At 32.3% G+C, this 16,361-nt stretch overlaps 3 protein-coding genes across 3 annotated transcripts; all 3 read right to left on the minus strand.

Annotated features, from left to right (window-relative positions):
- Positions 1-418: 418 nt before the first annotated feature.
- On the minus strand, positions 419-5,593 carry LOC145613064 (uncharacterized). The gene is made up of 7 exons (XM_081668122.1): positions 5,177-5,593; positions 4,153-4,380; positions 3,637-3,883; positions 3,110-3,311; positions 1,505-1,829; positions 1,082-1,309; positions 419-898 (listed from the first exon to the last, which is right to left on the minus strand). The coding sequence occupies exons 1-7, from the start codon at positions 5,591-5,593 to the stop codon at positions 419-421; spliced, it is 2,127 nt and encodes a 708-aa protein (XP_081524248.1).
- A 1,576-nt stretch (positions 5,594-7,169) lies between these two features.
- Positions 7,170-9,252, minus strand: LOC145613066 (GDSL esterase/lipase At1g29670-like). Its single transcript, XM_081668124.1, has 4 exons — positions 8,848-9,252; positions 7,942-8,172; positions 7,528-7,768; positions 7,170-7,426 (listed from the first exon to the last, which is right to left on the minus strand). The coding sequence occupies exons 1-4, from the start codon at positions 9,250-9,252 to the stop codon at positions 7,170-7,172; spliced, it is 1,134 nt and encodes a 377-aa protein (XP_081524250.1).
- A 1,344-nt stretch (positions 9,253-10,596) lies between these two features.
- Positions 10,597-13,132, minus strand: LOC145613067 (GDSL esterase/lipase At5g08460-like). The gene is made up of 4 exons (XM_081668125.1): positions 12,728-13,132; positions 12,203-12,445; positions 11,776-12,016; positions 10,597-10,832 (listed from the first exon to the last, which is right to left on the minus strand). The coding sequence occupies exons 1-4, from the start codon at positions 13,130-13,132 to the stop codon at positions 10,597-10,599; spliced, it is 1,125 nt and encodes a 374-aa protein (XP_081524251.1).
- Positions 13,133-16,361: the final 3,229 nt, after the last annotated feature.

Here is a 16,361-nt window from a genome sequence, read left to right on the forward strand (position 1 = left end):
GATTGATTTAAATATGAAGTTTATAAATAAATTAAACTAGATAAACAATAGTTGGAGGGAAAAAATTGCTTTCAATGTTGAGAGTTTTGATCAATTTTACAATCCTCAACTTTTTTATGTGTTATTAAATATGTTTTCAGGGTAGATGACTGAGCTAACAGTGACCGTGTTAGACATTATAGAATAAATATTGTGACTCTTTAAAAATTAATTATTTCTCGATCATCAAAGACCTTTTCTATATAAAGACCCAAAGAAGGTAGAATTTGCTAAAGAAAATAAAACTCTTATTCCAAAATTGATAATGTACAACAGCTACTTAGAACAAAACTGCTTAGGAAAAAAAAAAACCGAACTAAAAAGAAAATTAAGCTAGAAAGATAGTCTCTGATCCTAAATCTTGATCTAAAGTCTCCTCCTAATTATGGTTCTTGCCTGAGATCAACGCCTTAACATTAACCGGACTAACTTCGGAAGTATTAGCCGAGTCGAATGCCTTGCTAGCTAAGTAACAATTGGCTGCTTCAGTAAGATGAATTCCATCATAGTACAAATACTCAATTCTGTTTAGACATGTTTTACCAGCCTTCTTACAAGTATCTCCTAGGTTGGTATCACAACACGCGCAATTACAATTCTTGAATCCTGTCGCGGCTGCTGTAGCATTGTTAGTTATAACATCTGAGAGAAGCTGGAATGAGTTGAGGACTGAAAATTCAGCATCAAGAAAGTTTTGTTGCTGATGCTTAAGCGCGATTTGTAGTTGGTCGTAGAACATTGCTGATGCATCGTTTAGGAATTTTACACATTCTTTTCTTTCTTGTACTATGCCAGGACCACATCCTAGTGGATATGTTGAGATCAATAGGAATTTTCGAGCTCCCAATTTGTACAAGTCCTGTTATATTAATTATTACGTAGAACAAATTAAATAACGGTCTCATTCACTTACAACCATACAATAAAATGTACTCGTAATAAACTTGTAACTGTAACGAATAAGCCCTAAGTTTATAAATTATTGTTACATGCGCGCATGTATGTATATGTATTTGTACGTGTTTTTATCTAGGATACTTACTGTGATGTATTCAACGTATTGCTTGACGAGATTTGCAGCAAAAACTTCGGGAGTTATGAATAAGTATTGCTTCAATATGTAATACGAAGAGTAATCGTTGTTTCCTGCTCCAATCACAAACAAATACTGAGGAAGTATTACTTGTCCACTGCATCCTAGCATATCCTTCAACTTAGGCAGAATATTGTTCTTAAATCTGTTTATTTGTTGGTCCATATGTTGAACTCCCTGTATTAGATGACATTGTATATAATAAAATGAGTTTATCGATCACAATTTAATACGATTAATTAGTAAGAATTAAAGATATAGCATGTTATCATTGAACTAAATTAGTTGACATCTGTATGGTGAGACAAACTAAATAAATAGAAACGTGTTATCATATTGTAAAACTTAGGGGATAAAAAAAACGAAACTTACAATTATGAGTCCACCGGTAAGACCGAAAATGCCAGTGCCAGAGGAGCCAAAGTTAATACCATCAAGTAGAGGGGTACCCTTGTGGAAAAAATCCGGGTAGGGAGGAGGAGATTGAAGTTTAAGGTTATCGGCGACACAATCAACAATGGTCTTACCATTGCTAAACCTACCCGTAGGACCGAATGGGAAATCAACACCATAGGGCATGTAATTGCTTTTTTGGTAAATTGTAGGAATGTTATTGTTGTTCCCATTATCAACAATATCGTCTCCAAATGCAAATATCCCCTTTAAACCAGTGATGTTATCGCAAGCTGATGAGCACCTTACTACAAGCAAAAAAATAAAAAGAATAATGCACAAAAGCGAACTTTTAGCCATGGTACGTATGTATTATTTCGCTTTTCAAGTGCTCTAAAGGGGACACTAGAGAACGGGGAGACGATTGAGCAGATTTGATTGTGTGATTTGTGAAAGCAAAGGAGGTATGATTTTATAGTGTTGCATGGTAACTAATTTGAGATTGTCTTGGATCTTTAACTCATGACTTGAAATTGTCTTCCTAGTAATTTGTTGTACAATTGCTTTCCTAACCATAAAATTGTCCCACGAGTTATTTTTGAAGATTTTTTGCCACAACAAGTGCTAGAAATTCAGAATTGATGAGATCTTGATTTAATTTAAGGACATGAGATTAGAAAATTGAAAAATTAAGAAAAAATGTATCATAAATAAGGTTGTCAGAAACTTAGGAGTCCGACAAAATATGAGCATGCAGGCAAATTGATGAAGATCCTTCTTACAAATCAAACCACTCATCCACAAAATGAAACTAATTTAAAATATATAAATAAGACTATATAACAATTAAATTAGCTTAGGATTAACGTTGTGCCAGGCTATTGTTGGAATGGACTCGATTAACCTGTTGATAAGATTGAATTGGTAGTTCAACTAACCTGAGGGTAACCCAACCCAGTGGTCCAAAACCTTAATTGTTATCGTAATAGTCTTCCTCTTTAGTGGAGTATGAAGTATTATCTAATGGGGTCACATAATAAGAAATAAATAATTAATCCGTTTTTAAATAATTGACATGATTAAAGTTTTTGTATCATTCATCTATTAACTTTGTTGTACTCTTTTGGGGAAAAAAACACAAATGATGATGGATTTATGTGCATGTGAGTCGACGAGAATTGGTAGAGTGAACCTTCGCATTCCATTTTGTAGGGCATTTTTGGCTTTAACTTTGTATGCAATTGATACATTTATTCTAAAATGGTCTGTTTTTTTTATTATTATTATTATTTTTTATTTTAACATTTGTTTAAACGAACTTTAATCTTTGCTAAAAATTTCTCTCAAAGGAAATTATGTTTTTTGTGTGTGTGTGTGTGTGTGTTGGGATACAAGTGTACTATCAACCACAAGAAACGGTTTGCAAAAATTTTTGTTGGGAAATACTACTATTGTTACAACAATTCCCAATATGTACAAACTCTTATTCGAACTCATGCATAACAATGCAATGTCACAAAATAATGATTAAAAGAAAAAAATACAAGAGCTCAAAGGTAAGATTGGTCTTAAAATTGGACCAACTTTTCAAGATTAACAGGAAAAACTTCGGAGCTATCAATAGAATTATAAGCTTTAGTTGCAAGGATAGCATTGGCAGCTTCGGTAAGGTGCAAGCCATCAAAGTAAACGTATTCATCCCTCTTTGGGCAAACTTTACCCTTCTTCTTGCAAAGACCTCCAAGAAAGCTAGTATCACAACAAGTCAAATCCACATTTGTGAAACCTGCATGCGCGTATCAATTCACCTAGTTACAACTTATTACAGCTACAAAGTACTCAAAAACTCAATTTCAGAAGTATGATAATATAGATGCACACGCACAGACACACACTTAGGTATGTAGTTTAAGTATCCTACCACGTACATTAATAAGATCATGTGACATATATATACTAAAATTGAAGTACAAGTATATGCTAACACATAATATTAAAATATACACATAATTTTTTGAAAGTTTGATGTAGAAGGTAAATCTTGTTAAGATTTTAATCGATGTATAATGTATACACAAAGTATATAATCCTTAAAAGGCATAGATAAGTACCTGATGCGTTCGCATTTTGTATCATGCCGGTGATGATTTTGGCCGAGTTGACAACAGAAAATTGAGCAGCAGGCATATGTTGGTCATTCTTATGTTCAACCATATCCAGCAATTGATCATGATATAAACCAACAGCTGCATTTAGTTTTTTAACGCAATTTTCTTTGTTTTTGGCTAAAACAGGATTGCACCCAACTGGATACACAGATAACAATAAGAATCTCCTAGCTCCCAAATCGTATAACTCCTGTAACAATATGATCTGATTAAATTACACACCAACATATAACCTACTTAGTTATCATAAGACAATTAAAAAATTTACTTTACATTATAATGGTTTCTTTAGTTTAATTTGGTCAGATGTGAGTCATGTAACATGCAAGTCATACATATTGTATCTTGTACGGTACTCAGTATATCACTTTTATAAAGACTCTATGTTACATAGTCAAAGATATTCACGACTCATTTGGCAGGTGATAATAAATGATCATGTATGTTAGCGAACAATACCTTGAGTTGAGCAAACAAGTTCTTGAGAAGCTTAGCAGCAAAGACTTCGGGAGTCCAAATGATGTTTTGGTGCAAGAGGTAATAAGAAGAGTAATCGTTATTTCCAGCTCCCACCAAAAACAAGTACTCAGGAAGTATTTTGTGTGCTTTAAGCCCAATTTCAGTCTCCAATTGAGGCAAAATCTTGTTCTTAAAATTCTTAATTTGATTTTTCATACTTGTAACGCCCTGTTTATTTAAAGCAAAGATATACTTGTAAAAACAGAGGAAATACAAGGTCCATCAATATTATTAACTCAACGTCTCATGCAAAAAGGTTACAAAATGATACATGAGTAAATGTCATATTGTAATTAAATGACTCACAAGTCACAACAATCACAAGAGTCATGTCATATAACTACTTATATGTACGGTACTTTATAAAACTTAGGTTGTTACTAAAGTTATTACGAGTACTTCTTTAAAAAATACACACTTTGATTTTTTTTTTTTTTAATTTTTTCTCACTAACATGATTGGCTCACTTAAAATCAATTTCATCCTTAATTAGCTCCTCTTTAAAAATGAATTTAAACTAAGATTAACTTTTTTTACACTACTTAAAAATCAATGCGTGATTAATGGGTCAAATAATATACTCCGAAATTTACAAATAGTTGTTAATCAATCTTAAGGTGAACAACGAATAATTAAATAATTACTAGTAATTTGTGTTTCTACATTATCATACGAATTTTTAAAGTAATCTTTTTTTTTTTTTTTGGCAAGAACAATGAAATAGATTCAGACAAAATAATTTTAGATCTTACACTCCAAAGGGTATATACATTATTGTGGTGAATCAATGCAATTTCCATTATAATTTCAAATCAACAAAGGAAATTAATTAAGCTCATTATTAAAATTTAATAAGTATGTGCCCTAATGTGTTCTTTCATTGGTGGGAGTTCAATGCAATTAAGAATTAAACCATGATATATATAAAATCAAACTTCCTTTAAAAAGAAATAATCATATTTACCAGTAAAAAACCAGTAACATCGAGGATGCCCGAACCACCGGACCCGAAATTAACACCATGAACAATAGATTTACCCTTAGTATTAGGATCAGAGAAGGGTGGAACAAGAGGAAGCTTAAGGTGATCAGCAATAAGATCGGCTACATTCTTTCCATTCGAAAATCGACCCGTTGGACCTAATGCAAGATCAATACCATAAGGTAAATAATTGGCCTTTGCAAAATTACCAAACAAATTATTGTTGTTTCCATTGTCAACAATAGAGCTCCCAAAAATGAACATTCCCCGCAAACTATTTCCATTGTTTGTTGGCGAGGCGTCGACGATGACATTGCTATAGCTAGACAATAATGCAAAGAAAGAAAGGGTGATGAAGAGATTTATGGAAATGGAATTGCTATTTGGAGTTCTAGACATTCTATATTTGTGTGTGTTTAGGATTGTTGATTTATTCTCAAAAAATGATCATGTATGTGCGATTACACACAAAAATTTAATGGTAATGTGCGTAGGAGTCGTCGAGAATTGGTGGAGTGAACGAACCTTTGCATTTCCCTTTTATAGGCACAATTTACATTTGCATGGTTGTATTTTTGTAAGCATATATTTAATACATTTATTCTAAAATTGGTCTTTTTTTTAAATGTTTGTCTTGATGAACTTTAACTTTGACAATACATTTCTCTCAAGCTTACTTTAATATATTGGAGTAATAAAAATCAATGTTACTGTATGAATTTTACTTTCTTTTTGGGATCAAGTCTAAGTTATATTTTTAATAATGTGTAGACGTGTAGTGGTTGAATAGAAAATAACGATAAAGATTGAACCGTAAAAAAAGGGACTTACAACTATTTAAAGACAAAAGAAAATGTTGAAAAATAACAGTATCAATGTATCACGCTTGTTTGGTAGATTTAAAACTTAAGTTTAACTATACATAGCTTAGGTTGATAACCTTAAGTAGCTACGGGTATGGTACAAGCCTATTTAATCAACAATAAAGGGGCCTTTCACTGAGATTCAACTTTTTTTTATTATTATTTTTTTTTATTGCATGCAACATAGCTAGAATTCTACTATATAGCCAATAGCCCTCTTTACTTTCAATAAGTTTCACCTTTCTCGCACAAGCTTGTATATATAAGGTCTTAGAGCCGTGTAGAGACAAGGGAAATCTTTTAATAACTTGGATATATAGTGAGATCACGCGTCATTGAGTATTTTGAAATACAATTCATTAACTATTTCTTCTTTTAACAACTTTATTTGCACAATAATTCTTAGATTTTTTTATTAGTTTTTTCTTCATTTTGATGTATTACTTATTTACTTTGTATTAAGTATTGACTAGCAATTTTACTGCTATACATACCTTTGATTCAACCTGAATTGGAACTTCAATTGTTTTTATTTCTACAAGTTTCTTTACCAGTACTATTACTAGCATTTATACTCTATAAGACAATTACATTTATGTGATAATAAATAACTATAATACACAGTACCAAAAAAGGAAAGGAGATTATGTGACATGTTGAGTTTGCTCGAGATTGGCAGTTAGACTCTACTCTGTATAATTAGCGATAAATATAATAGCGCCATCTACTGTGTGTCTCTACTCTCTACCTAGATATGTTCAACACTTAAAATTTAATTTGATGCCGCAAAATTGGCTTATTAACAAAAAAACATAGAAAAGATGTGTTACTTATATATTATAGGTTTTGGAATTCATTTAAATTTGTAATTTTCTAACATGGGGATACAATTAATAACAATTAAAATAAAGTTTTCTCTTCATAATGTTATAAGACAAATATTATACATACAAAACAAGGAAGTTCATGAAGTTTTCCTCCAAACAACACCTCGATCATTCCTATACTTATTAGAAAAAGAAAAAAGAACAAAGCAAATAAAATTAATTAATTACTTTATAATGCAAAGGGAAAAGCTATTCATTGATTATAATTGAAAAGATACAAAAGCCCTAATTTGTCGAGTTTTTGTGCATAATTATAGTATGAAGGTGGGCTTGAGCAAGTTCATGAAGATTGATAGGATAGGCTTCGGACTCGTCGCAAGAAGTATAAGCCTTAGTTGCTAGGGCAGCGCTTAGAGATTCTGTGTTGTGTTGGCCATCAAAGTAAACATAGCTATTCCTGTCTTCACATACATTGCCATTTTCTTTGCATGACAACCCATTTAATGAAACTTCACAACAAGGTCCACTCACATTCCTGAAACCTACACAAATAGAATATATATACCAACCATCAATATTCGAGCTAGCTTATTATATAATAAGCCATAATGTTCGGCAAAATTAATTGTTATCACTTAACTACCTCTTGAATTTGCGTTGTTTATAATATCTGTAATTATTTTCACTGAATTGAGGACAATGAAATTTGAACCAGGCAATTGGGGTTTGACCTGGTTGACCATAGATATCAACTGATCATAAAATATTGTAATGACAGCATTTGGTCCAGGTAAGCATCCTTGGCCTTGGCTCACAACAGGGCTGCATCCTAAGGGATACACTGATAGCAGTACAAAATTCCTTGCTCCCAAGTTGTATAATCTCTATTAAATATCAAATCGCGTTAAAATTAAAGTACAACAAAATCAAAATATATAATTAGTCAATTATCGACATACTCCTTTTATCCGGAGTTAGTTGTCACGTTAAAAGTATAAAATGAACTAGTAAGGTGACAATTAATAAACCAGAATACGTACGTGTTATTATAATTTACCTTGAGTTGAGCAGAATAAGCAGAGATAAGTTTTGCAGCAAAGGCTTGGGGAGTTTGAGTAAGTTGTCCAAGTAAAAAGTAATTTAAAAGATAATCATTGTTTCCAGCAGCAAGAAGAAACAAATAATCAGGGAGTATCTCTGTTCTTTGACATCCAAGCTGGCTTTCTAATTTTGGCAAGATCACTGCTTCAAAGTTTGCAATTTGCTCATTCAAGCTGATCACCCTCCCCTGTATTATTTCAGAGGTTTTGAGTTCTTTTATTTGTGTAATAAACTAAATATCGACTGTTAATTAGTTGCATATATTGATAGTAAATATCCTCGGATTATTTCTTTTGATAAGTTAGGATACGATATTGTCGTAGGAAGACTTGAGAAAAGACTTTCAAACTTTTATGTATCTTTCCTTGTTATAAATACAAAATGACAGAATATCATAGACAAATTTAGAGTTTCCCTAAGCTAAGCATATATATCAATTTTTGGTAAAAAAAGATTAGGTGGAGGGGGTTGCAGCTTGTCATGTGTCCCAACCTTTAAACTTCATGTAACATGCGAAATCGTCATCTTATCATGTGCATAATTAAATGATAAAGACATTATGAAACATGACAAATGAGGCACAATTTCAAAACTGAACAATTAGATAACATACAATTCCCTGCTTTTCCTCTAAAAAAAAAAATAAAGTGACACAAAACAGTTCAAATATAGTTAACTTTTTTCGTGGGTGTTGTTACTTGTTATTAGTAGATGGCTAGCACATTAGCACACGCATTACATCATTAAGTGACTATGCTTTATCAATTAGACAAATACTCTGTAATTGAGTAGTTCTATATGTATGTATAGCAATAGTATAGAACTATGATTTTAGTTATATGAGAGAGTTAATTTTATTTACCGCAACTAGGCCGGATTCATCAAGGATGCCGGAGCCGCCCGAGCCGAAGTTGACACCATAAAGGATTGCATCCCCTTGAGTTTGAGTATCAGCAAAGCTTGGAATTAAAGGGAGCTTAAGATAATCACATATAAAATCAGCAAAATTCTTCCCATTTGAGAATCTTCCCGTCGTTTTTGTTGCACCATTTATACGAAAGTCGATACCATATGGTAAATAATTGGCCTTGGCTAAGGTACCAAAAACATTGTTATTGTTTCCATTGTCAACTACTGAACTACCAAAAATGAACATTCCCTTAAAAACGGAGGCGTTTTTAGGCTTGTTTTTTGCATTGCAAAAACAAGCTAATGCAAAGAAACAAAGGGAAAAAATTCTCAAGTAATTGCTGATAAATATAGCCATGGAATTTAGTTACTTTAAGGTGCTATTTTGATTTATATTTTGATGAAATAAAAGGGGTATATGTAGGAAGGTTGATCATTAAATCTTGGAAAGTGGACAAATTAATGATTCAATTTTTTTAAGATTTAAATGCTTAGATATTAAAATGGGACCTAGCCCCTCTCCTTCACCAAAAAAGAAAAAATACTTAGATATTTTTTAAACATTTTTTATAACGATGTGTTGAAATTAATGATCAATACATTCATTGAAAAAGACCAATATTTAATTCATGATGATATATTAAAAAAAAAAAAAAAAAAAAGAATAAATTCAGAAATGGATTATTTTTGGGTACTACTTCCTCATATTAAATGTTTTTTTTTTTTTTTTTTGGTTACAAAGTAATACTCTGTATGGCGTTATATATAATTAATTTCCTGTTATAAGCTTGCTTTGCTAAGCTAGTATGTAAGACAAGAAAGAGGTCCTAGATATAACTCTAAATAAATTGGCAAGTCGTCAGAATTCGACTGATAATCCTTTTCTTAGACTTTGGAGATTTAGTAGTTGGGATTTCTTACGAAATTATGAAGGAAAAAAAAAAAAAAAAAAAAAAATTTGATCCCATCTGTCATTCAAAATGGATGATAATAATAATAATAATAATTTGAATTATTCTATTAGCTAATTAACTAATACAAGTTGGGCACAATTGGCTATATCTAAATACCGAGTATTTTCAGAATTTATGGCATAAATGATTGCATGTGACAATGTTTAATTTATTTATATAATTACAAGCAATGTAATCATAAAATTTTTCTTACACGCGATAGAGAATATATCCTAAACTAATAACATAGATTATCTTACTATAATTCAATCCATATCACTCGGAATATATACAATCATATCTCATATAAAAAGGATTAATTATATACTAGGTAGTTATTGTCTCGTCGAGTATTATGGTATAACATTCTAAGTTGCTAGCATTGTACGATATGTAAATGTTACTTTGTTTGTCCCTAATGATACAAAACTTGATACAGAGTACTCGTGCATCCAAGCAGTCATTTGTTAGTATGATAATCTTGTGTTAGTGATATGATTGAAGAAAAGATACACGAATTACAATTAAGTCCGTCTTTAATTTTCACTAGACAAGCACAAATTGTAGCTAATTGGTAAATCCAGTAGCTTAAAACATTAAATTTTTATTTATTTCATGGAAAAAAAAAAAGGAAATTTCAACCCACAACATAAACATCGATCAATATAGATCCCTTGAACCAATAATGTCTAATAAAAAAGAAGAACATCGATGAATCTCACATCAAACAAAAGGCGGCATACTTTGAACTAGTGCAGATTCGAGTGTTGGCGCCGAGATAATCGGTAAAGATTAACCGGAAAAACATCAGTCTTGTCGCGAGAACCGTAAACCTTAGCCGCTATGCTAGCGCATGCAGCTTCTGTGTAATGATTAATATCAAAAAAGACGTAACGTCTCCGATCATCGCAGGTGGTGCCATTAACTTTGCATGACGATCCATTTGATGCAAGTTCACAACAAGGATGAGTCACATTACTCAAACCTACGCACAAGAATTTCGAATTACCAAAACAACTCATCAAGTGTGTATAATCTTGTATCATAGTGCCATATAGGATAAGAAAACATTGTACTAGGTCAAAAATTTCTTCAAAAGCTACATTTTTCGGTTTTTTGTAAAGGCTATTTTCAGTGCTATACGTGAATAGGTCGCAAATTAATTGTTAACATTTGACTTTTTAAGGTCAATATTATAAACTTTGAGGTACTTTGTATCTAGTCTCCAAGCTAGCTAGTTAGAGTATACGTAGCATATTAAATTAACAACATAAGGCAATACTAAGTAACATCATTGTTGGTTACTATTAAATTTCAAGACAATATGAAATGGATTTGGACAACCCGAGCAAGGAGGAGGAGAGTTTGATCCACAAACTAGGCTTAGGAGTTTCCATATATTAATACCAATTGGCAATATAGTAGGAGCTACTCCTCTACCTTATAAAGTGAAACCATCTGATCTTTTCCCTTTGTCCAATGTGGAACACTCACAAGTAGGGCTGTACACCGGTCCAAAATCGGACCGAACCTGAATGGACCGGGACCTGAATCTCTATATTTGGAGGACCGGAGACCAAACTTAAATCAACAGGTCCGGTCTCGGTCCAGACCTGAAAATTCAGGTCAGGCCCGGTTTTAGATCGGACCCGGACCTGAAACCGAAATCCCTGATTTTCAAGGATCAGGACCGGACCTGAATCTACCGGTCTGGTCCCGGTCCAGTCCAAACAGGTCCGGATCAGGTCGAGTTTCAGGTTCGGGTTATATTATGTACACCCCTACTCACAAGTGGGCAATAATGGGTTTCAACAGTATAAAAAAAAAAAAAAAAAAAAAAAAAAAAAAAAAAAAAAAAAAAAAACAAAAAGTAACATCATTGTTTAGAAGAAATTAGACTTATTTGAGATAGAGATTGTACTAATTACCTGTTGGATTCGGGTTGTTTATAATATCCGTGATGACTTTAACAGAATTGAGAACTATAAAATCTGAACCAGGCAATTCGTGTTTCATCTGTTTGACCTTGGAAATCAACTGATCATAAAATACAGACATGTAGGAGTTTATTGCTGGTACGCATCCTGTGTAGTTGCTTACTATAGGGATGCATCCAAGGGGATATGCTGATAGCAATAGAAAATTCCTAGCTCCGGCCTTGTATAATCTCTATCGAATATCAAATCACCAATAAATAACATTGGAAAAAAAAAAACAACAATTAGACAGTAATCGACAAATACCCCCCTCCCCCTCTTCCAAAATTAAACGTCATAATTAAAGTGTAACACAACATATGAAGTATATAACTCACGGGTATGAACTAGTAATGTAACAGTTAAATTTTGCGCATACCTTGAGTTGAACAGAATAAGCCGCGATAAGGTCTGCAGCAAAAGTTTCGGCAGCTTGAGAAGATTGAGAAGTGGTTTCAGGGGGAAGTAATGCACCAAAAGCGTAGTCATTGTTTCCAGCAGCTAACAAAAATAGATAATCAGGGAGTATCTTATCTCTTTGACGTCTCAACTGGCTTTCTAATTTTGGCAAGGTCACCCCTTCAAAGTTTGTAATTTGCTCATGTAAAGAGATAACCCTTCCCTGTTTAAATTCATAAGACAAAAGGAGAATTGGAATGAGTTTGTGAGTTCTTCTGTTTGTGTATTTACTATTGACTCGACACTTACTTAAAACCAACCCAACAAGAAAGACAGACTACAAATAATTCGTCTCAAATTTATTAACCTGACCTAAACAAACTCGTTTGCCTAGTCTAGGCCCACCATATACTTTATACAAAGATATACGGATTATATATATATTTTTTTTAAAACAATAGTACAACATATAATAAAAACGAGCAAGTTTAATTAATTATATTACCAAAATTGAGCCGGTTTTATTAAGGATGCCGGAGCCACCAGAAGCGAAGTTGACGCCGTAAAGGATTGAATCCCCTTGACTTTGAGTATTAGCAAAAGAAGGGATCAAAGGAAGCTTAAGATGATCACCAATTTTATCAGCAACATTCTTCCCATTTGAGAATCTGCCTGTTACTTTTGTTGGACCAACATTAAAATCAATACCATATGGTAAATAATTGGCTTTGGATGTGCTACCATTAAGGTTGTTATTGTTTCCATTGTCGACTACTGAGCTACCAAAGATGAACATTCCCTTAAACCCACCTCTGTTTCTAGGCTTGTCATTTGCACTGCAAAAACTAGCAAGTGCAAACAAACAAAGGGAGACGATGATACGTAATTGATTGCTTAAATTAATTGCCATGTTTGAAGTGTTTGTATATATTTTTTTGATGAAACGAAAGGGGTATATATATATGTGTAGCCAATGTAAGAGGAACGATTGATTGATAATTCTTTGAAAGTGCACGTTTTAAATGATTCAACTATTTGGCAGGGGCGAAGCCCGGGTCATTATATAGGATCATTAATATACATTTTAATTTATTATTTAATTTTTTTATAACTAAATTTGTTATTTATATTGTCATTACCTACATATTAATATTTTGTATTTATAAAATTAAATAAAATTTCATATAGACTGGTGGTAAGGCATTTTTGCTTTAAAATTGGAAGTTGCATGTTTAAATTTTGTACGCGTTGAGAACTTTTTTTTTTTTTTTTTTTATCATAACTGCATGACATGTAATGAGAGACACATGAAAGGAAAAGCCACGTGGCATAAAAAGAAATTGAGTGAGTGATGTGGTGTGGTGTGGTGTAATGAGAAGGTTTACGTGGCTTAGAGACCTTCCTAAGAATAATGATTTTTGGTATAGAATAGTACGGAGTATAGATTTTAGGAATTTGAATGCTTAACTTTGAAATAGTAAACTTTGAATTGATTAGCTTGTAGCATAAAACTTGAATTAATTAATTAGCTTGAACTATAAAACTTAAATGAATTAGCTTGTACTATAAAACTTGAATTAATTAGCTGGTACTCCAACACTTTAACTTGAATTGATAAGCTTAGTCTGTAGTAAAATTAAATTCGAGGTACTTCGTCTTGGTTTAAAATAAATGTTTTTTGGTCTTGATTTAATATAAATGTTTATCAACTCATTACTTATTCCATTACTTATTCATTTGTTTTACTTCGTATCAAGTTACCATAGATTTTATTTTAAGGTCTAGGGTTCAGATCTTGCCAAGTATAAATACTTAAAGATTGGAACTCGGCCCTTATCTTAACTTAACCATACTTTTTCTAAGCATATACTTCCTCTGTTTTTTTTTTACTTGCAACACTTCTCTTTTCACGCTTGCCGATGCATTATTTCAATCGTTTATATTTTTAATTAGCAATATGTAAAAAATATAAATGTTAGATATGAAAATAGTATAACACGAGACGAATCTAACAAGATCACACATGACTATATTTTTTTTCTTAGCTATAAATCGTCAAAGTGGAGTACATGAATAGTGTAAAAGTCAAACTGTTGCAAGTATAAGAAAACAGAGGAAGTATGACCCATAAAAATTACTATTAGATATAATAAACGTGAGAGCCAGAGCACTCGTCATTCTCGTACTCACCTCAAATCCTTGTCTTTATCATTTACGAAATATTTTGTATTGTACTCCGCAACATGCATGGCAGTTAACAAAATAAAATATGCTTACAACAAGATTCGAACCCCTAACCTCCAATATGGATAGGTAATACTTTTACCATCTCAATCAACTATTATTAATGTTTTAAGTTTCACATAATATTATAATATTCCTTTCATTTATTAAGTAAATTAGAGGCAATATAATTCATTTATTTTTCATAAAATTAAAATATAAATACATATGATGTAAAAATAAAAAAAAAGTGACATCCAAGGCAATGCCTGAACCACTACACACACTAACTACACAAATAGTCCAACATAATTGTTAAATTAAAGTAAGAAGTACACAAATTAACAATCCGGGACATCGCCCGGGATACACACTAGTTTTTATTTATTTCATGGAAAAAATGGAATTTTAACCCACAACAACAACATCGATTAACATAGATCATTGAGCCAATAATGTGAAATAAAAAAGAAGAACATCGGTGAGTCTCAAATTAAACAAAAGGCGGCATACTTTGTAGTGTTTAGATCAACTAGAGCAAATTCGAGTGTTGGCAACGAGATAGTCGGTAAAGATTAACCGGAAAAACTTCAGTCTTGTCACGAGAACCGTAAACCTTAGCGGCCATGATAGCGCATGCAGCTTCTGTGTAATGAGTTACATCAAAAAAGGCATAGCGTTTCCGATCATCGCAGGTGGTGCCATTAACTTTGCATGACGAGCCATTTGATGAAAGTTCACAACAAGGATCATTCACATTGCTTAAACCTACACACAATAATTTCGAATTACCAAAAAACTCATCAAGTGTGTATAATATAATCTTGTAACATAGTGCCATATAGGATAAGAAAAAATTGTACTAGGCCAAATATTTCTTCAAAAGCTACATTTTTCGGGATTTTGGTAAAAGCTATTTCATTCCAATCAATGCTAAAATTCACAAATTAACTGTTAACATTTGACTTTTTAAGATCAATATTATAAACATTGAGCTACATTTGTATCTAGTCTCAAAGCTAGCTAGAGTATACGTAGCATAATAAATTCATAACATAACCAATACTTGTATTATGTAACATCATTCTTTGGAAGAAATGAGACTTATTTGAGACAGAGATTGTATTACTTACCTGTTGAATTTGCGTTGTTTATAATATCCGTAATGACTTTAACAGAATTGAGGATTATAAATTCTGAACTAGGCAATTCGCGTTTCATTTGTTTGACCTTGGAAATCAACTGATCATAAAATACAGATATGTAGGCATTTAGTTCTGGTAAGCATCCTCTGCCTTTGCTTATTGTAGGGATGCATCCAAGGGGATATGGTGATAGCAATAGAAAATTCCTTGCTCCGGCCTTGTACAATCTCTATCGAATATCAAATCACCAATAAATAACATAATAACATTGGAAAGACACTTAGACAGTAATCGACAAACATTCCTCCCTTCCAAAATTAATTTTCATAGTTAAAGTGTAACACAATATATTATAACTTACGGGTATGAACTAATAATGTAACAGTTAAACTGCGCATACAAACAAATTGAACAGTATAGTATACAATTTTATGGTTTAGGGACATTTTACGTACCTTGAGTTGAACAGAATAAGCCGCGATAAGATTAGCAGCAAAGGCTTCAGCAGATTGAGAAGCGTTTCCAGAGGATAGTAAAACTTGAGAGGAGTAATCATTGTTTCCAGCAGCTACCAAAAATAGATAATCAGGGAGTATCTTACTTCTTTGACGTCTCAACCGGCTATCTAATTTTGGCAAGATCACCCCTTCAAAGTTTGTAATTTGCTCATGTAAGGTGGTTATTACCTTTCCCTGTATTATTCATAAGACAAAGGAAATTTGAAATGAGTTTGTGAGTTCTTCTGTAAAAACTATTTCTAAATTGAGCCGA

Source organism: Chenopodium album, chromosome 25 (genome assembly GCF_948465745.1).
Source record: "Chenopodium album chromosome 25, dcCheAlbu1.1, whole genome shotgun sequence".
NCBI classification, from domain to species: domain Eukaryota; kingdom Viridiplantae; phylum Streptophyta; class Magnoliopsida; order Caryophyllales; family Amaranthaceae; genus Chenopodium; species Chenopodium album.

Bases quoted from the DNA above. Each gene is read 5' to 3' on its own strand.
- LOC145613067 (XM_081668125.1), bottom strand. From the start codon at position 13,132: ATGGCAATTAATTTAAGCAATCAATTACGTATCATCGTCTCCCTTTGT. The intron at 12,446-12,727 runs GTAATATAATTA...GAATTTAAACAG, and splicing joins ATAAAACCGGCTCAATTTTG to GGAAGGGTTATCTCTTTACA. The intron at 10,833-11,775 runs GTAATTAGTACA...TCTTGTGCGTAG, and splicing joins AAACAACCCGAATCCAACAG to GTTTGAGTAATGTGACTCAT.
- LOC145613064 (XM_081668122.1), bottom strand. From the start codon at position 5,593: ATGTCTAGAACTCCAAATAGCAATTCCATTTCCATAAATCTCTTCATC. The intron at 4,381-5,176 runs GTAAATATGATT...TTAAATAAACAG, and splicing joins ATGTTACTGGTTTTTTACTG to GGCGTTACAAGTATGAAAAA. The intron at 1,310-1,504 runs GTAAGTTTCGTT...CATCTAATACAG, and splicing joins TTACCGGTGGACTCATAATT to GGAGTTCAACATATGGACCA.
- LOC145613066 (XM_081668124.1), bottom strand. From the start codon at position 9,252: ATGGCTATATTTATCAGCAATTACTTGAGAATTTTTTCCCTTTGTTTC. The intron at 8,173-8,847 runs GTAAATAAAATT...GAAATAATACAG, and splicing joins ATGAATCCGGCCTAGTTGCG to GGGAGGGTGATCAGCTTGAA. The intron at 7,427-7,527 runs GTAGTTAAGTGA...CTATTTGTGTAG, and splicing joins AAACAACGCAAATTCAAGAG to GTTTCAGGAATGTGAGTGGA.